This window comes from Homarus americanus, unplaced genomic scaffold (genome assembly GCF_018991925.1).
Source record: "Homarus americanus isolate GMGI-L3 unplaced genomic scaffold, GMGI_Hamer_2.0 scaffold20940, whole genome shotgun sequence".
Lineage (NCBI taxonomy): Eukaryota > Metazoa > Arthropoda > Malacostraca > Decapoda > Nephropidae > Homarus > Homarus americanus.
Genome location: NW_024754007.1, coordinates 1063 through 22643, shown reverse-complemented (window position 1 = coordinate 22643; position 21581 = coordinate 1063). Strand labels below are relative to the sequence as shown.

General features: G+C 40.1%; 2 protein-coding genes across 4 annotated transcripts in view; both read left to right on the top strand.

The window, feature by feature from the left end:
* Positions 1-15497, top strand: part of LOC121855674 — a 48977-nt gene extending 33480 nt beyond the window's left edge. The window contains exons 3-4 of the mRNA XM_042350746.1: positions 6882-7026; positions 15337-15497. Of these exons, the coding sequence (XP_042206680.1) occupies positions 6882-7026; positions 15337-15465 (274 nt within the window). The 3' untranslated portion in view covers positions 15466-15497. The remainder of the gene's footprint in view (positions 1-6881; positions 7027-15336) is intronic.
* Positions 15498-15506: 9 nt separating this feature from the next.
* LOC121855672 (gastrula zinc finger protein XlCGF57.1-like) lies at positions 15507-19567 on the top strand. 3 transcript variants are annotated; one of them, XM_042350744.1, is made up of 3 exons: positions 15507-15778; positions 16325-16383; positions 18491-19567. In XM_042350744.1, the coding sequence occupies exon 3, from the start codon at positions 18539-18541 to the stop codon at positions 19319-19321; it is 783 nt and encodes a 260-aa protein (XP_042206678.1). In that variant the 5' UTR covers positions 15507-15778; positions 16325-16383; positions 18491-18538; the 3' UTR covers positions 19322-19567. The 3 variants fall into 3 exon arrangements, with proteins under 3 accessions (XP_042206678.1, XP_042206679.1, XP_042206677.1); XM_042350745.1 differs by having other exon boundaries at positions 16313-16383; XM_042350743.1 differs by lacking the exon at positions 16325-16383.
* Positions 19568-21581: the final 2014 nt, after the last annotated feature.

Below are 21581 nucleotides of genomic sequence, written 5' to 3'. Positions count from 1 at the left end.
TGGGGGAGAAGGGTGATTTTGAGGTTGATAACATCGAGCTTCTCTTCAAGGGTTATAGCCTTTCTTTTACGATCATCACCAGGAATGCTATCACCAGAGTGCTTCTTGGTGATATTCTTCTTTACCATATTCATTGTTAATACCACAAAATTGGAGAAATAGTAAGCAAAAATCGCGTTACAGCAAACAAGCGTTCGCATTATACAAATGTCGTTCCTCTACTCATAAATCGCATTTGAGCCAATTCGCGTTGTCAAAACACGCGTTATAGCAGAACTCACTGTACTCTGTCTTCCCGGCAGTAGGTAGTAGGCAGCTATCAAACAGGGAGGTACTACCGCCTGAGAAGATAATTTAAGCATAATGTGTTGTCTAATGGTAGACCCTGCCGCCATATGGCACACAAAAATTGTGACCAAGTCCCAGGTTGCTGATCTGTCTTTCTGCCTCATTTACACACAATTGAAGGATCTCAATTGTTTCTCGTACTTTGACAACACAACATACAGCTGCTCCCCGACTTATGACGGGGTTAGGGACCCAAATCCAGGTCGTAAGTTGAAATGGTCGTAAGTCGAAAATGCTTAAATAATACATAGAAAATCTAAAATGGGTGTCTCTTTTTCTTCTCAGAACCACAAAACTCTCACTTTTAAGCTTGCCAGCCATTTTAAAGTGAATTACAAACGAAAATTTTGTCAGTACACAGCTCAATCACTGACGTTGGGACTCGAAAATACGTAATTTGACAAAATTTTGGTACGACTGAGGCGGTTGTATGTCCGGGTGGTCGTAAGTGGGGGAGTAGCTGTACATACATTGTTTCTCACTGGGTTTTTTTTTCTTTCAGTTTTGTATTTCTTTATAGTTCTTTATTATTATTATTATTATTACAGTGTTATTATTGTTATCATTATTATTATTTTTATTATTTTATCATTATTATAAATTTAATTACTATGAATTATTATTATTATTATTATTATTATTATTATTATTATTATTATTATTATTATTATTATTATTATTATTTTTATTATTTACAATCATGCGCCGGTTAACGTCCAACCAAACAACGTCCGATTGCATATACGTCCGTGGCCACCCCTCCCCAAAAAAAAGCTTCCGTGACGCCTGCTGGACCACCACTTCACGACCCCCTGACGGAGACACGATGATCCTTCGCATACTGGCCAGATATTATGTGTTAAAGGAATATCCTATCCTTCCTTAGGCTTTAGTAAGCATTTGCCTCCAGGTGCAATGTTAACGTACATCTATTGAGGATAAAATCTTTCACCTACAAATTGACAATAACACATTTGCTGTAATCAGACATATCTAGTTGCCTGGGGTTGCAATTGGGGTTGCAATTTCAAATTCGGTGTCATTACTAAGGAATAACGAAGTCTCTGGTGCACTGCACTCTAAGATTAAGAGAAAACGGACGCAGGCGTCCTGAAGCGAGAGAAAACGGACTCCTATGATGGGGGACACAAGCACTCACACGTGCCACTTTTACTGACAGACTTGACACTCACTTACTTGACAAGTTTTACCAACCATTAGTTGTGTACGTTATCTAGTGAATTTAGTCAATATTGTACAATACAAGTACACTGCAATACAGTGGTCCCTCGGTTAACATTGGAACAAATCTGTACTGTACATGTACTAAATGATTACGGTACTTAAATTGTTATGTCTATTGCAAATATAGATTGTTTATACAGGTATTCAAATAAATCACTATCTTACAAGAATCCCAGCAATGTAAGTTATATTCACCCAGGTCATTTGGGTGGCAAATTATGAGAAGAGCTTAGTCACTCTTAAGTAATGATAAATAAACACGCAGGCCTTCAGCGCCAACTGTCAAATCTTATCTCAAATAAATAAACCAACACCAGACACTCTTGTCACCCCCCCCTCCCCCCCTTCCCACGCTCGCTGGCTACCTCCCTCCTTGTGTTCCCAGACAAAAGATTGGTGATACCTTTATGCTTTAAGGCATTTATTTTATATAATATCTCAGACTAAAGTTAGGAGATTATAATTTGCATTGCTGGAATCTTTACAAGACAGCCAATAATCTTAATATAAACTTCATATATTTTGCTCAAGATATAAAAATTGTAGTACATTAGTGTACAATACTGTAGTACATTTTATAATATAAAGTTTTTCAATTGTAAATTTTGGGTAGATTTACATAAATTTCTTCATTTATTTTCATCCATTTATATGCACACACCATTATAAAAGAAACGTAAAAGAAATAAATGACCTTAGTGCAAAGTTGGATTGCACATGTACTAATTTGATTATGGTACTAAAATTGTTATGGCTAGTGCGAATTACAGCATGTTTATATTCAAATTAATCTGTATCTTATTATCTTACAAGAATCCCAGCTATGTTAATTATATTCTCCCAGGTCATATCACTGGCATTTTAAAATGAGAGAAGCTTAGTCACTTAGAACTGATAAATATACGCATTATGTCATGATCGTGATAATGGCTGACCTGAAAACCTTAAGGATTCATATTACGCTCAAGCGTCCACAAAACCTTCTGAGTCCCCAGTGGAAGCGCCCCGTTTTCTCTGTTTCCCGTCTTTGTTTGTAGGGAACTTTGAATATAATCCAGTTTAGGAGCAGGCGCTGTATGTTGGGACCTGTTGCCATCAACCCTTTGTAATCAATTTAATTTTGCTTTTGATAGCTGAGTCAGAGCATTGTTAGTGAAGATAATAGTAGGGAATGAAACTGAGTTTATAGTCTCAGTTTCAACGTCAAGGATGTACAGTAAATTAATTCATCGGAATAGAAGTAGGTGGACTCCCTGGCCTATTTTGAGTGAGGGCCCCGTGGGCATTTCACCGTTAGTGAGTGCCGTCCTTCATCCATACAGATCCCACCGCTGCCACCATTTATGAGGGCCTGAGCTGCCACCATTTATGAGGGCCCCTACTGCCACCATTTATGAGGGCCACTACTGCCACCATTTATGAGGGCCTAGTACTAGATTTCGTCTGTTGGTACAAATAAATTCTTTCTCCTAATTTCATATTAATGTTTAAATAAATTTTGTATTTGTATATTGTGTCTATTATTTACCTACAGTATTTACCGTTATTTCTTCCCTATTGCTTGATACTATCATTACATACCCACGAGCCTCCTCTCGTCACGCTACCAATGGTAATAAGTATGAGAGTAAAAGGAATTGTTACTGGCACACAGAGGCCCTCATAAATGGTGGCAGTAGTGGCCCTCATAAATGGTGGCAGTAGGGGCCCCTCATAAATGGTGGCAGCTCAGGCCCTCATAATTAGACCTGGGCCTGTGCCAACTGTCAAACCACCCACGCCCCCTCGCTCCCTCTCTCTCCCCCACCTGCCCGGTGTTGCTGGAATCCTTGTAAAACAGTGAATATTTTTAATATAAACGTCATGTATTTTGCACAAGAGATAAAAATTAATCACCAGTATCACATTACAGTAGTGATTTAAGAGTAAAAGTGTATATGTACGTATATAGTATTCCACATACACGTAAGTATAAATACAAAGTTTCTGTGATGATCGGACAACGTCCATTTCGGTTAACGTCATGTTTCCAAGAATGTATCTAGGACATTAACCGGCGCATGACTGCATACATTTTTTGCCCCTAGGCCTCTATGTAGGTCAGTGATCTGTGCCCGGGTGGGCTAATCCCTGTACAAAAAATAAAAATAAAAAAATAAAAAATGCGGCCACTCTCTTTTCTGCGCTCGCCTCTCATTCCTGTGCCAGTTTCATGTGGTGTGTGAAGGTTGTTGCCGGTCTTGTGCTACTGTTCTAGTGCGTTAAGGAACTTAGCTTGAAAATGCCAAGATTAAACCCCTTTTATTTATATACATCTATGAAGCATTTCTTTCACAGTAATACAGGCTGACAAACCCTTTATCCGAATTCCGAAAAACCAAAAAGCTCTGAAAACTGAGTTTTTTTTTTAGGTGCCAATTTTTTTTTTTTTTTTTTTTACAGGGATTAACCCACCTGGGCACAGAACACTGACCCACATCAGGGCCTGGGGGGCGAAAATGTAATAGTAATAATAATTATAATAATTATTCATAGTAAATAAAAATTTTAATTAAAATACACCAAAATGAAGTAATAATGATAACAATAATAATAATAATAATAATAATAATAATAATAATAATAACAATATTACTATAATAATAAAATAATAATAATAATAATAATAATAATAATAATAAAGAAATACAAGAATGAAAAAAAGATCAAAAGTGAGAAACATGACCTAGACCTATGAATTATTATTATTATTATAATTTGTATTATTTTTTGCCCCTAGACCCTGATGTGAGTCAGTGATCTATGCCTGGGTGAGCTAATACACGTTAAAAAAAAAAATCTAACCAATCTGAAAACCGAAAAATTCCGAAATCCGAAATGCCCCTGGCCCCAAGGATTTCGGATAAGGGATTGTCAACCTGTACTGTCAAATTGAACTGTGTTTGTGTGCCAAGTCTGTTGTATATGACGTATTTCAAAACTCTCCACCGCCTGGGCTGGATCAAAGCCGATGCTTTCATGTCAACAAAAAAACGTAAAATTATACCATATCATAGTAAGTTATTTTTTTTAATATACCATATCATAGTAAGTTCTTTCTGTTTAATATACCATATCATAGTACGTTTTTTCTGTTTATTATACCATATCATAGTAAGTTCTTTCTGTTTAATACACCATATCATAGTATGTTCTTTCTGTTTAATATACCATATCATAGTAAGTTCTTTCTGTTTAATATACCATATCATAGTAAGTTCTTTCTGTTTAATATACCATATCATAGTAAGTTCTTTCTGTTTAATATACCATATCATAGTAAGTTCTTTCTGTTTAATACACCATATCATAGTAAGTTCTTTCTGTTTAATATACCATATCATAGTAAGTTCTTTCTGTTTAATATACCATATCATAGTAAGTTCTTTCTGTTTAATACACCATATCATAGTAAGTTCTTTCTGTTTAATATACCATATCATAGTAAGTTCTTTCTTTTTAATATACCATATCATAGTAAGTTCTTTCTGTTTGAAATACTGGGGGTCCAGGTAAGGAAGCTAGCTAAGGTTAGGTAGGTTACGTTAGGTTAAGTTAGGTTTAATTTAGAAATACAGTGGGGTATGCTATAACGAACGGACCCTACTACGAATATTCCTATAATGAACGGTTTTACCTATAAAATTGAGAATGCTATAACGAACGCAACTCCTACAACGAACGCGGATGAATACGGGACTAATTCGTCTGGCGCATGAATATTGTTGTACCGCGACCCACAACAAGAGCGTCAGGCACCATATTTGTCTCATTGTGTAGCCAGTGCACCACTGTTATTGTTGAAATTTCGTCTTTTGATGTGGAAATAGAGTAATTTGTATAAATATTTTGTTATACAAGTGTACAATTGTAAAAATGAATCGTCCAAAGCGAGTGAGAAAGCTCATAACTCTTGAAACTAAGAAAGAAATCATAAAGAAACGTGAGAATGGAACAAGCATTGCGAAACTTAGTGATGAGTATAGGATGGCTAAATCGACTATATGTACGATTTTGAAGAATAAAGAGGATTTGAAAACTGTGCAAGTGGCTAAAGGAATCTCTAGACTTAGCAAAGCAAGGTGTAATGTGATTGAGGAGACAGAAAATTTACTCTTAGTGTGGATAAAGAAGAAAGAAATTGCAGGTGATAGCATTAGTGAAGCTATAATTTGTGAGAAGGCCAGACAATTGTTTGAGGACCTTAAAGCCAAGACTCCCAGTGAAAGTGATAGTGATGTGCCAGTGTTTAGGGGTACCAAGGGGTGGTTTACTGGTTTCAGAAGGAGAAATAAATTACATAGTGTTGTGAGACATGGTGATGCTGCTAGTGCAGATAAGGAAGCAGCTAAGGAACACCTTGACATTTTTTTTAATGTGATTAAAGAGGGAGGCTTTGTTTCTCAGCAGGTATTCAACTGTGATGAAACTGGACTTTTTTGGGAAAAAAATGCCTCGCCGTACATACATTACCAGGGAGGAAACTTCTGTCCCTGGCCATAAGCCATTGAAAGACAGGCTTACCCTCCTTCTTTGTGCTAATGCTTCTGGTGACTGCAAAATAAAGCCACTCCTTGTGTACCATGCAGAGAACCCCAGAGCTTTCAAAAACATTAGGAAGACCCGCCTTGGTGTTATGTGCCGGTCAAACCCAAAGGCTTGGGTGACCAGGAGTTTATTCTCTGAGTGGGTGATTGAGGTGTTTGGACCCAGTGTTCGGGAATACCTCAGGGAGAATAATCTTCCACTGTAAGCTTTGTTGGTGATGGACAATGCACCAGCCCACCCTCCTAATTTGATGGTTGAATTGCCAGAGGAGTTCAACTTCATCACTGTGCACTTCTTGCCACCCAACACAACACCTCTCATCCAGCCCATGGATCAACAGGTAATTTCTAACTTTAAGAAACTGTACACAAAGGCACTGTTTAGAAAATGTTTTGCGTCCACTACAACAGTGTCCACTATAAAAACAGTGAAATTGCAGTGTTTTTAAAATCGTTTTCCATGAAAAGTTGACCACTGGTCAGTCATCAATAATTACCTTTTTGATTAATTCCCACCCGAATATGAGGTGAGGAAGAATGAGTTTGTGTGAGGGAAGGTGAAAGAGTATGTCTGAGGAAAGGAGAGAGAGAGTATATGTGAGGAAAGTTGAGAAAGAGATTATTTATGTCCACCCCCTACCCCGTCACCACCTCAATACAACCACTCCAGTACGAATAAAAACACAGTTTGTTTAATTCCAGGTCACGATACCCGTCCATCATCGCCCTGTCGTCCGAGTTTGTGTCGTTGGTTGAACAGGAGATTCCCGAAGGCTGTCAATCTCTCTCCGATTCTCTTGCTAAAAGAGAGAAAGTCGCGGCTTATTGTATCGAGAACTTTGCCAAGGTGAGTTGATGTGGGTTTGTTAAATAGGGGTCTCGCAGCTAACAGACCCTCAATATAATGGACTTTTAACTTTGCTGGGGTGAATTAATTTGTGTTTAGTTTGTTAAATGGGATCTTACAGCTAACAGATCGTCTGTAGTAAAAGCCAAGTTCTAAAAGATGAGACTTTACTTAACAAAAACCATCACCTGCAACAAAGAAAAAAATATTTATATATCCATAACCCATCAAACTCAATAATTTATCAGTTACAGGAAACATCACTAAAATGAAATTACCGGTAACATTAAAATGATACATGTAACCCATTAAGAAAATCATCATATGTATATATTGGTATATTTTATATATGTATATACTGGTATATTTTATATATGTGTATACTGGTATATTTTATATATGTATACAGTATACTGTACAGTAATACCCCGATTTACGCGGTCAATTGAACCCGCAGAGTAGCGCGTAAAACGAGAAACGCGTATATGAAATAACAGAACATATGAGATTACAGGCATCCCCGCATTACGGAAGCCCGGGTTACGGAATTTCACTCTTACGGAATTTGTAAATTTTGACCAATAATTTCGCTTTACGGCCCGTAAATCCGCCCTTACGGAAATTGGGGTAAATTTTAACAAACACAAGGCCTCACACATGCCATTCAGACTGACAGACTTGACAAGTTTTACCAACCATAAAGACAGTTGAAGCTTTAAACATCACTCACAATGGATTTTGAATATTCCAACTGTAATCAGACATACGTAAGTTGCCTCAACAATTGCAACCCCAGTTGCAATATCAAATTCTGTGTCACCACTAAAAAATAAAACAGTAGTCCCTGGTGCACTCTTAAGATTAAGAGAAAACGGACGTCTCAGGCGGCCTTGAAGTGAGAGAAAACGGACTCCTATGACGGGGCACTCAAATAAACATACACATAGATGTATAATGCAATATTATGCAATATTAACCCCTAAATTGGTGTTTTAAGAAGGTATATCATAAATTATTTAATGTACTGTATTGTATGTGTTTATAAATGTTTATTTTCATTAATAAAAGTGCTTGAATTACTTTTTTGGGGCCGAAAAAATTCCTTAGGAACGCATCTCCAGTTTTATAATGGAAGTCTATGGGAAAATAGGTTTTCTCGTTACGGAATTTCGCGATACGGTCAATTTTCCGGGAACGGAACCCTTCCGTAACGCGGAGGATGCCTGTAATTGAAATAGAGACTGGGCCGACTCCCAAACTCCACTTTTTCCAACACAATACAGACACAATAAATAAATACCTCAGATTAAAGTTAGGATAATATAATTGACATTGCTGGATTCCGTGCAAGACCAGGAATATTTTGAATACAAACGTCATATATTTTGCACAAAAGATAAAATGTTGGCTCTTTGTAATCAAAATTCTTACATTAGATCTAAAATTTGTATGTCTAATGCAAATTCCATGTTGATAATATTTAAAATAATTACAATCTTATAAGAATTCCAGCAATGCAAATTATATTCTGGCCGGGTAATTTGTATGAATTTTATGAGCTAAAACAAAAATCTTCAGTAAATAAACAAATTATACTTGACCCAGACACTATCTGTCAATCAAAATACCCCACCTCTGCTCCCCCCCTCTTCCCACGCTGGGTCCCTCCCTCCCTCCCTCCCTCCCTACCCCCCACCTTCCCTTCCTACCAGAGAAATGTTTGGGTGAAAACATTAGGCGAGCCAGCAGCCTGGAGGCTATTGGTTCACCTCTACACCCGTGGGAACATCCAAGTTGGTTGTGTACAACAGCGTCAGAGAATTAAAGCAGCCTCACAGTAAGAAAGGAATGTTCTATAATCAGCACCAGTGTCTTAAGGCTTATTAAGGCATCATGTATTGGTCAATACAAAAGTTTTACCAAGTTAATGGCTTACAATCCAATATAATATTTATGATTTTTCACTTTTAATAACACACATAAATGAATAGCTTCATACAAAACGAAACTTAACGTAACGTCCGTAACGTAATATGTAACGAAATATAACATAACCTGCTTTAGGTATATATAATTTGAATATATTATGTGTTACGAGTTGGGGATTTAGAATATAGTTAAAAGTCTACCCAGATCCCAACAGGCAACAAAAAAACAAAAACAAAGACAATCGGACTATAAAAGGGTAGACAAAGGGTGCGAGTTTTTGTTGTGTATAATAAAGTACCATAAATTCCTTAACAAAATATTCAGCTTTCTATAATTTACCCTTAACCATACTTAACCTAAACATTAACAGTATATACATATTTATACAACATACAATAATTTGAAGCAAGTGGACGTGGGGGAGGCAATATAAGATTACAAATACTTAAGTGCGGAGCTGAGATGGCTGACGAGTAAGGCTGAGTATTGTAGAAGACGGTAGGTAGTCACTGTGCCGTAGGTTTCCAGGATAGGTGATCCTGTGGTCACTTCCCAGAGTGAACTCAGCTCTCCTCGAACTGGAGCTGACAAAGAAGACTTTGAGGAGGTGACGCAACAACCAGGATATGGAGAAGGGAAACCCGGGAGTGGTAACTAAGACTAGTCATACTCGTGTTTCGTCCCTAGATGGCGTTGCTCGTGGTGCTGGGTAGGTAGATCAGGACAATAGATGGCGTGGTTCGTAGTGCTGGGTAGGTAGATCATGACAATTGGTGGCGTGGTTCGTAACACACCCCCCCTCCAAAGACCTCCATAGCGCGGGGCGAAGGAGGTGATCACCTGGTGCGTCTGGAGAGTAGCTGCTGCATTTCCACTGGAGCTCGGGATAAGGAGTCCGCAATCAGGTTGTCCACCCCCTTTATGTGCCGGACTTGTAGATTATAGGGCTGGGTGAGGAGAGCCCAGCGGAGGATTCGCTGGTTGGAGGTCTTGTTGGTTTGGATGAACGTGAGTGGGTTATGGTCGGTGAAGACTAGGGTTGTTTGTGGGCAAGACTGGAGGTAACATTCAAACTTTTTATTGCCAACACGAGAGCCAGGGCCTCCTTCTATATGGTCGAGTAGTTGGTCTGATGTTTTTTCAACTTGGCGGAGTAGTATGCCACAGGGTGAAGGACATCAGTGGTTGGGTCGGGTTGTAGGAGCACAGCCCCCACTCCGACACCGCTAGCGTCGATCTGCAGATGGAAGGGCAAGGTGTAGTCAGGGGGGTGGACTACAGGCTTGGGGGCAAGGAAGGCTTTGAGGCGGTGGAAAGACTGGTCGGTGCGCTGGAGAAGTTACTGCAGAACCGACGGTAGTAACCGCACATCCCCAGGAAGTGCATGAGTTCCTTCCTCGTCCTTGGAGTGGGGAAGGACAAGATGGCTTTAACGTTTGCGTCCTTGGGTCTCACCATACCATGCCCAACGATATGTCCCAGGTAAGTCACTGAGGCCCGGCCAAAAGCAGATTTAGCCAGGTTTATGGTGAATCCAGTCTCTTGCAGTCGTGCGAACAGTATCTCCAAACGCACCAGATGTTCGCCCCAGCCGTCCGACACCACCACCAGGTCATCCAGGTAGGCGAACGTCCCACCTAGGTCCTGAATTAGGTAATTGATGGCCCTCTGGAATGTGGCCAGAGCATTAGAAAAGCCAAATGCCATAACCAATTATTGAAAAAGACCAAATGGAGTTATAAATGCCGAGATTATTTTTGCCCTATCCGTGAGCCCCACTTGATAATATCCTTTCAATAAGTCCACCGTACTGATAAATTTGGCACAGCCTATGCTGTCTATTATATCTTCAATCAAAGGTAAAGGGTAGGAGTCTAAGACAGTGACCTGGTTCACTTTACGATAATCGGTACAGAAACGAAAAGTGCCATCGGGTTTTGGAATGAGAAGGCAAGGTGAAGCCCAGGGGGAGGTACTAATGCTCAGCTAAGTTATGTTTTAACAAAAAATCTACCTCCTTTTTCATAATCTCTCTTTTTTGTGGATTTAGTCGATATGCTGATTGCCTAATGGGTTGTACATCATCCGAGATTAGCTTAATATCATGTTTAAGTATATTGCAAAACCCTGGGAGGTCTGACGTGACTTTAGGAAATGTTGATAATAACTTAGTGAGATCTTTTGCTCGAGATGGATTCAGAACAGAAAAATACTCATCCAGGTTGTTGAGTATGTGACTGTTAGCAGGGTTTTCTTTAGGTAGAGGGAAGTCTAAATTCTCCAATAGGTCCATGTCATCTGTCTCCGGCTCCAGCCCTGACAAAACCGTATGCAATACAGGTTGGCTTATAGCCTCTGGGATGTCTTCCTCTGACTGCCTGGAATGGTAAAGTTTCATGAGATTAATGTGAACAAGTTGTGAATCTTTTCTGCGATCAGGAGTATGGACTATATAGTTGAGAGGAGATAGTTTATTAGCATTGATTTGAAAGTTTTCATGGAACCGTTCCAAGCACCCTTGGGACGGTGGGTGGTAAGCCGAAGATGTACAATGGTCCACACTGAGGTCTTTCATCGCCTGTTTGAACAAAGATGGATCAGATTGTAGGGCTTTAATGAGCTCATCCTTACTAATGGTCTTATAGTACAGATCTTCTGTGGGTAGGAAGATATTGGAGGTGGTTTTAGATGAAGAGGGCCCATTTCGCTAACTCTGTGACCGGGTGACAACACAAGATGGGAAAAGGTGAGGAATAGTTTCTTCAAGGTCAGTGGTGGAGTTGACAGGTAAGGGAGAGTCGACTGTCTTTATGTTGGGAACCACTAGATCTCCTATCAAGTCATTACCCAATAATAAATGAATGCCGCTCACAGGCATTGGATCTTTCCTAATGGCTATTTGCACTTCCCCAGTAATCAAGGGACATTGGAGGTGCACTTTAGCTAAGGGATAGGAAGAATGGGATGAGAGATCTGAAATTAGAACACTCTCGTTAGTAAATGCGGTAGATATATCAGGAATGACGTTAAAGAGGAGGATAGATTGTGCTGCGCCCGTATCACATAGTATGCGAATAGGGAAAGAACGAGACCCCTCTATGATTGAAATTTTTCCCTCATAGGTGAATGAAGAGAATAGATCCTGATGGGGCCTTTCCACATTGGTGGTTGCTATTGGTTTGAATTTGGGATCCAGGGAACTACTTTTAGCAATTCGACACTTAGGGTGTTTACAAGACTGGATCGTATGGCCTGGGTTTTTACAGTAAGAACAAGTAAACTTGGTTGCATCAGGGGGGTTAGGTGTGGGACCTTTCGACCTACCACTCACGCCCCCAAGGTTATCATCAGAGGAGGACCTAACATGCCGGGAAGTACCACGTTCCCTACGGCACAGTGACTCCACCAGCAAGGCGTACGCATCAGCCAGCTCAGCAGCACGCCCTAAATTAACCTCTCCACGCTCCTCCACATGCTTCAAGATGTGAAATGGAATCTTGCTCTTCCACTCCTCCAGGACTACCAAGTTTAACAATTCCTGAGGTGGCCATTAAGAAAACCTAGATAAATTAATCAATGGTCAAAAGATAAGATAAGTGGATACCCTAGAAAATGTCACGGCAGTGGATAACCAGAAAGTTCCGGAAACTACCCAAGTTATACCTAGGGAAAATACACTTATGAATATTGTTCTTCTGATAAGATCCTTAGATAAGGATAAGAGACTTGAAAGAGGAAGGGCGTATTACGGCATTAATATAAAGATCCGGATTAACAACCCTGAGATACTTGAAACAGGAAGGGCGTATTACGGCATTAATATAAGGATCCGGATTAACAACCCTTAGATACTTGAAACAGGAAGGGCGTATTACGGCATTTATATAAAGATCCGGATTAACAACCCTGAGATACTTGAAACAGGAATGGCGTATTACGGCATTAATATAAAGATCCGGATTAACAACCCTGTGATACTTGAAACAGGAAGGGCGTATTACGGCATTAATATAAAGATCCAGATTAACAACCCTGAGTAAACAGGAAGGGCGTATTACGGCATTTATATAAAGATCCGTATTAACAACCCTTGAGTTTGGTATGATTGACCCCGAATGAGATAATGAGAAGAACAATAATGGAGGCTTTATAATTATGGGGTCCTGGTAGAGCGAGGCGTCCCAAGATATCACTTCACCCTAAACTAGGGACTATGGAACAGCCTACTCTGGAGTGAGGGTACGGCATTAAACAGATCCGGATTCTTCCCTACACTCGATAAGACCTACTACACGACTGCCACGTGTAATAACAGGTAAGCCTTATGACACTTGGAACCTAATATCCTACGTCTGTCACTCTTACTGTACGGTAATACCAATATATGCACACATATGAAGGAAACTTTAAACCACCGTAAAGCAATTGTGAACAGAAGTAACTGGGAGGAATAATTAACACTGAGTAACAAGGGGGGAAGGAATATGGCACTTAATGTTGTGTCCTGTCACGGTCGCCATTTGTTACGAGTTGGGGATTTAGAATATAGTTAAAAGTCTACCCAGATCCCAACAGGCAACAACAAAAAAAAAAAAGACAATTGGACTATAAAAGGGTAGACAAAGGATGGGAGTTTTTGTTGTGTATAATAAAGTACCATAAATTCCTTAACAAAATATTCAGCTTTCTATAATTTACCCTTAACCATACTTAACCTAAACATTAACAGTATATACATATTTATACAACATACAATAATTTGAAGCAAGTGGACGTGGGGGAGGCAATATAAAATTACAAATACTTAAGTGCGGAGCTGAGATGGCTGACGAGTAAGGCTGAGTATTGTAGAAGACGGTAGGTAGTCACTGTGCCGTAGGTTTCCAGGATAGGTGATCCTGTGGTCACTTCCCAGAGTGAACTCAGCTCTCCTCGAACTGGAGCTGACAAAGAAGACTTTGAGGAGGTGACACAACAACCAGGATATGGAGAAGGGAAACCCGGGAGTGGTAACTAAGACTAGTCATACTCGTGTTTCGTCCCTAGATGGCGTTGCTCGTGGTGCTGGGTAGGTAGATCAGGACAATAGATGGCGTGGTTCGTAGATCTGGGTAGGTAGATCATGACAATTGGTGGCGTGGTTCGTAACATATGAAACATCATTTTTTTTCATGTGTAAATTAATTAATATTGTCATAACAATGGAAAAAAGATTATCCCATTATCCCTATTTGGCGGTCACACACGCGCACACACACACACACACACACACACACACACACACACACACACACACACAAACACACGGGTGGCTGAGAAACAAGAACTGAAGAAACAGGAGGAAGGGAATAGGAGAGAAGGTGGTGTGTGGTAGAAATGTCCTGTCATGACGTGTTTAAATTTTTGGACAACACATGAATATAACTTGCCAAGGGGGCAAGGTAATGATGTGATACACAGCAGTGGTTCATCTTATTCTATGGCCAGCAAGGAAATAATTAGAGAGTTTCATGAAGTGACTCACACAGAAACACATGAAAAAATTTTTATACTGTTTTAAAAGTATTGTCTAATAAAGTTAATAAATTCTTGTAATTAGTTGTTAATAATGTCTCTATACAAAAGCCTATGTGATACATAGGCTCTATAAGACATGAGATATATCAAAGAGAAGCACCATCATCACACTCACCACATACAGAAGCACCATCATCACACTCACCACACAGTGAAGCACCATCATCACACTTGCCACACAGAGAAGCACCATCATCACACTCAACACACAGAGAAGCACCATCATCACACTCACCACACAGAGAAGCACCAGCATCACAAACACCAGCATCACAAACACCAGCATCACAAACACCATCGCATTAATCACCACACTGATTGTGATATTACTCCTAACATCAGTTTTAAAGGACAAATTAGTTGTGTGTAATGCTGAAATGGTAATGAACAACCGACTAAAAAGAGGATTTTCTTACACCTACATCGTTAACATGATCAGTATCATTTTTAATACCAATATCATTAACATCAAATATTCTTATGGAGACTTACTGGCTACCCTGGCTCTGTCTGCGGTGCCCATCTGGAACTTTGCTGCATACTTTTATTGAACTATTGCCTCGCCTGTATACTTTTGTTGAACTATCACCTCGCCTGTTCAACCTGTGTCTGGCCACGGGGCCATCGCAGTGAGCCGCCAACCAGAAACACCACCCTAGCCTCACCTCCCGCTCAACCTAGCGGGTCAGAGATTATGGTTTCTGACTGTACATACTGCTATATTATATATATATATGTATATCATTGCCAGAATATTCACTTAATAGTTGTAAATTAATGGTGTGTCCTTCCTGTGCATTCCAGGCAATCGTGAGGATTGAATCAACTACCATGGTCATCATGAGTGTTTTCTCAACAACAAATATAACCTGCCAGAGACCCCAGGCTGATATAACCTGCCAAGGACTACCCCAGGCTGATATAACCTGCTAGACACTACCCCAGGCTTATATAACCTGCCAGAGACTACCCCAGGCTTATATAACCTGCCAGAGACTACCCCAGGCTTATATAGCCTGCCAGGGACTACCCCAGGCTGATATAACCTGCCAGAGACTACCCCAGGCTTATATAACCTGCCAGGGACTACCCCAGGCCGATATAACCTGCCAGAGAATACCCTATGCTGATATAACCTGCCAGAGACTGCCCCAGGTTGATATAACCTGCCAGAGATTACCTCAGGTTGATATAACCTGCCACAGACTACCCCAGGCACACAGACTACCAACTTGTTCAGAAAAAGGTGAGAATTTAGTCATATGTGTAGTTATGATGTTGAGGGATAACATTTGTACTATTAGTCAAGTAAATTTTCCATAAGAAGAGCTGTAGATCACTTGACTTAACCTCTTGAGTACAGTGGTCCCTCGGTTAACGAACACAATTCGTTCCAGAAGGTCGTTCGTTAACCGAAACCATTGTTTCAATGGGATTTTGGGTAATTGGTTCCAGCTCACCAAAAATTACATACAAACTTAAAATAAATGCAATAAAGTACACTTACTTTGAGGTGTGCATGTAGACGGCTCCTGGTTGATGATGATGATGATGGGAAATAGAAGTGGGGGTGGAGGAGAAGGGAGAAGAGAAGACAGTGGGGGTGGAAGAGAAGTCACCCCATGCTTCATGCTGCCATTTCACCCATAAAATTTTAAGTTCACTTGGTGTAATTCAAGATTATTTTCTTTAAATCAAAACTGCACTGCACTATATATTGTCAATATGTAAAATAAATTTCAGAATGATCAATAATTGTACTGTAAAAATGTAAAAATAGTTTATGTTCAAGCGAGTCTCATGCAAGATGCTACCTCCACTGAGCAGAGACACAAACTGACGCCATTCTGGGTGAGTCAAGTGGCTGTTTGGCGCGCTAAAAACTAGTTCCCTGTATTTCAATTATGTTAAATAATTGTTAAAATGACTAAAATTTTTAATATAAGACTTGAAAATTTTTTGAATAGTACAACCTTCTTGATATTTACTCAAATGGTAACGAATTTAAGCCCTAAAACCGATTACTGTATTGGCAGACTAATACTCCAGCTGGTGAGCAGGCGAAAACATGTTGACACGATTTCGTAAGGATTTCGTTAACCGAATTTTTGTTCGTTAATCGAGTTGAAGATTCTTATGGAAGGTAATTCGTTAACTGAAATTTCGTTAACCGAGGGATCACTGTACAATTACCTTTGGCCCGACCCGACACCAGACACTGTAGCAAGAGAGACCGCACCACCTCCCCACCTGACACTATACAGTAATGGAGCTATAGATTCTTAGAAAACCCGAGATGTATTTGAATTAGGAGAGTCTAAACAACTCTCATTGTGTACATAATGAATACAGTACCATTTTTTCCCCATAGATTCTACTGCTATTAAGATCATCAGGTGCACCATGCTAAATACTGATAGTCACCAAAATGTTGAATGTTGTCCAGTCTTTGTTCACTAAGATGTATCTAAGACCAATTGGCCCACTGGCTCACCGACCCATCGGCAATATGCCCGAACTCCCAATAGACCTGTCCGTCACTGGGTGACGATGTGTCATAAACCCTGATTAGCTGTAATTAAACCTTTGTACAGTGGTCCCTTGGTTAACGAACGCCTCGCTTAACGAAATTTCGGTTAACGAATTACCTTCCATAAGAATCTTCAATTCAGTTAACGAAAAAAAATTTGATTAACGAAATCCTTACGAAAATCACATTTTGTTTTGAACATCAGCTGATAAGCTGAGGAGGTACTCAGCCAATTCAGTGGTCTCTTCTATGTTTACATTCAAACTAATCATTATCTTATAAGAATTCCAGCAATGCAAATTAAATTCACCCCAGTCACTTCTAATAAATCTTATAAGCAAAAAACAAAAACTTAATCTAAAAGAAAAAAAACTAATAATTAAATACTTTACACCACAGGTGCCAACTGTCAAACATGTCACTGTCACCCCTCCCTCCCTACCCCCCACCTCCCTGAGAAACGTTTGGGTAAAAGGACTAGGTTTACAGGTTTAAAAATAAATAATACCTCAGACTAAAGTTAGGATAATATAATTTGCATTGCTGAAATCCTTGCAAGACAGCAAATATTTTGAATATAAACTTCATATATTTTGCACAAAAGATAAAAATTTTGCTCTCCCTAATAAAATTCTTAAATTAGATCTAAAATTTGTATGTCTACTGCAAATTTTAGCTTGTTTATATTCAAATTAATCACTATCTTATAAGAATTCCAGCAATGGAAATTATATTGTGGCCGGGTAATTTCTATGGATTTTATAAGCTAAAAACAAAAATCTCAAATAAATAAACAAACACCAGACACTCTGTCACCTCACCTCCCGCTCTCCCCCTGCTCTCCCCCTCTTCCCATGCTCACTGGCTCCCTCCCTCCTTGCTGTTTCCAGACAAAAGATTGGTGATTTCTTTATGCTTTAAATTGTTTATTTTATATAATATCTCAGACTAAAGTTAGGATAATATAATTTACATTGCTGAAATCCTTGCAAGACAGGGAATATTTTGAATATAAACATCAAATATTTTGCACAAAAGATAAAAGTTTTGCTCTCCCTAATAAAATTCTTAAATTAGATCTAAAATTTTTATGTCTACTGCAAATTTTAGCTTGTTTATATTCAAATTAATCACTATCTTATAAGAATTCCAGCAATGTAAATTATATTCTGGCTTTACTTTGTATATACTTTTCTGTGAGCTGGAATCAATTATCCAATATCCCATTGCAACAATGGTTTTGGTTAACAAAATTTTCGATTAACGAACGACCTTCCGGAACGAATTGTGTTCGTTAACCGAGGGACCACTTTAATTACTTTTAGAATATTTTCATTTTACACAAGTTGATTTAGTCACTTGTAGTTTTCATTTTTAAATTTTACTTTTTACAAGAAAATTATCTAAGTCAAAAATATTTTGTTTCAGATACTGTGACGTCACATCTCAAGACAGGTAACTAAATAGAAGTTCACAATGTCAAGCAGAGATAAAAAATTCTCCTCTGAGGAATGTGGCAAACAGTTTTGCTTAAAGTCTACTCTTCAGACACAGTTACTTGTACACAATGATGTGAAGGAGTTTAAATGTGAGGAATGTGGGAAACATTTTTCTCAGAACAGTCATCTCAAGAGACACATTCTAGGACACAGTGGTATAAAGGAGTTTGAATGTGAGGAATGTGGGACACATTTTTCTCAGAGCAGTCATCTCAAGAGACACATTCTAGGGCACAGTGGTGTAAAGGAGTTTGAATGTGAGGGATGTGGGAAACATTTTTCTCGGAAGAGTCATCTCAAGACACACATTCTTGGACACCGTGGTGTAAAGGAGTTTGAATGTGAGGAATGTGGGAAACATTTTTCTAAGAAGGGTACTCTCAAAAGACACATTCTTGGACACAGTGGTATAAAGGAGTTTGAATGTGAGGAATGTGGACAATGTTTCTCCCGGAAGAGCACTCTCCAGACACACATTCTTGAACACAGTGGTATAAAAAAGTTTGAATGTGAGGAATGTGGGAAACATTTTGCTCTAAAGGGTAATCTCAAGACTCACATTCTTGTGCACAGTGGTATAAAGGAGTTTGAATGTGAGGAATGTGGGAAACATTTTGCACAAAAGGGTACTCTCAAATCACACATTCTTGTACACAGTGGTGTAAAAAAGTTTGAATGTGAGGAATGTGGAAAATGTTTCTCCCAGAAGAGTAATCTCAAACATCATAAACTTGTGCATGAAAAAAACAGAATTCAGTAAATGTTTGAATGACTAACAGAAGATAAATGTGACATAAACTTGAATACAGTGATATACTGTATATCAATATAAAACTACTTAAACGGACTCTATGAATGTAGCAGAAATAAAGACAAGTGACAAATGGCACTTTTATAGATATTAAACTCAAGTTATAATTATCTGCTCTGAAGATGTAAATTTTTTCTACCGTGGCCGTATTGTAGTAGACATTTGGTGTTGGTTAAATATCACTCATAAAAATACTCCATTTTGTTTCATCAGCCTTTTTGATAATGTTATTTACAGTCTCACATCTCCAAAGTTAAAAGGAAATGAAAATGCACATTTGAATTAACTATAGGAAAAAAATGCATTCATAAAAACAATAATGCAAGAAAAAAAGTCAAACAAAGAGACACATAGGAGAAAAAAAAAACCTCAACTAATGTTACACCACATAAACTACACCACGTAGTCAGCCAACCAACAGGATGGCCTGTGGCCTCTCCGGGGCCTGGCCACGCCCGACTGGGGTGGGGCCGGGGGTGCAAGCGAGGGCGCGGGTACGGAGGGCACCGCAGAAGGGGGGCCAGGAGTCATAGTTTGATGCCACCACCGGAGTGGTAGGCACAGGCGTGGCGCCGCTTCACAGGTGGCATCTGTTGCGGATGGACAGCCTGCCATTGCCAATCAACCTGATGACATACTGCCTGTGAGGACGGGCTTTCACAACTATGCATGTCCTGTCCCAGAGCTTGGTAGCTGCATCCTGCAAACGCACGTGCGTGCCCACGGCTAGGGAAGCCAGCTGGCGGAACACCTCCCCCCGTGACAGAAGGACCCCGTCCTGGGCTTTGGCCAAGCGCACCTCCCTCATACTAAGTGCACGCCGCCAGTGCTGGTCCACCTTATAGTGCTGACTGGCCACGGGAACTCCGTCACGGAGCTGGCGACCGGTGGCAAATTGGGCGGGCGACTTGTTCACCCCCGGAGAGGCGTGTTCAGATACTGGTGGAGGGCCTGGGATGTCCTATCGCAGTCCAGGCTACCCCCGGGCCCAGTGTTATCCCTGAGGAGCCTCTTGGCAGCCTTGACCCCAGCCTCTGCCCTGTCATTGGACTGGGGGAAGTGGGCCGACGAGAGGCGCACCTCGACCCCCCATGACTTGAGGAAATCTGTCATCTCAAGGCTGGCAAGGTTTGTACCTCCATCCGTGGAGATCTGCTCAGGTGCCCCTAACCTCGTGGAGTTACCCTGCAGACGGGCAATGATTTTTCCAGAGGTGGCCTCTTTGGGGCAGTGGGCGATCTCCAGCCAACCTGTTAATCGGTCAGCATATGCTAGGTACGTGTGGCCTGCAGGTGGAACAAATCGGCCACCACTTGTCGAAAGGGATAGTCTGGAGCTGGGGGTCAAGACCAACAACTCCGGAGGCTGGGAAGGGGCGTGGGTCTCGCAAACAGCACACCAGGACCGATGATACTGCAGGTCACCCTCCATGCCAGGCCAATAGACAGACTGCCCGGCCCGCCTGAGCATTGAGTCGAGACCCTGGTGCCCCACGTGCAGGTTAACGGCGACACGGTGGCGGAGGAAGTCAGGGATGACGAGGCGCACGCAGCCCTGGCCAAAGGCGTGGCCGGACAGATGGCCGAAGGACATTTGGCCGACGGATGTTTCACCGACGGACATTTGACCAAACGGACATCAAGCCGATGGACATTTGGCCGCATTGACAACAGACCGAACGGACATTTGGCCGAATGGACATATGGCCTTTTTAATTGTTTTTATTTTTATTTCTTCTTTGCAATGTATTTTTTGCACATTTACTAAAGGATAAAATATATTAATTGTGTTGTAATTGTTTTATAAAAATTGCTTCAGTCTTGTGCTTAATATCTGGTAGAAGTCGAAAATAATCAGCATTATTCGGAAACAATCTGCATTATTTTCCCCCAATTTCAATTTAACTAGTGAATTACAAGGACTGAGAGAGGTTTATGTACACATGGTGACCTTACAAAACATGAGGTCAGATCAAAAACATGACATCCGCTAATCCACACACCAACACCACCACAAACACAAAAGAAAGGGCGACGTAACTAGTCATGTTAAGTCAGGTGAAGTTTTTAGCCACGCCCCAAACCAACCAAACTTTAGCCCTGCTTGCCTGGACTCGGATGTAGTCACTCTTCAGAGGTTGTAAAGGTAAGCCAATATTTTTATTGTTGTTGTTATTATTGTTATTATTATTATTATTATTATTATTATT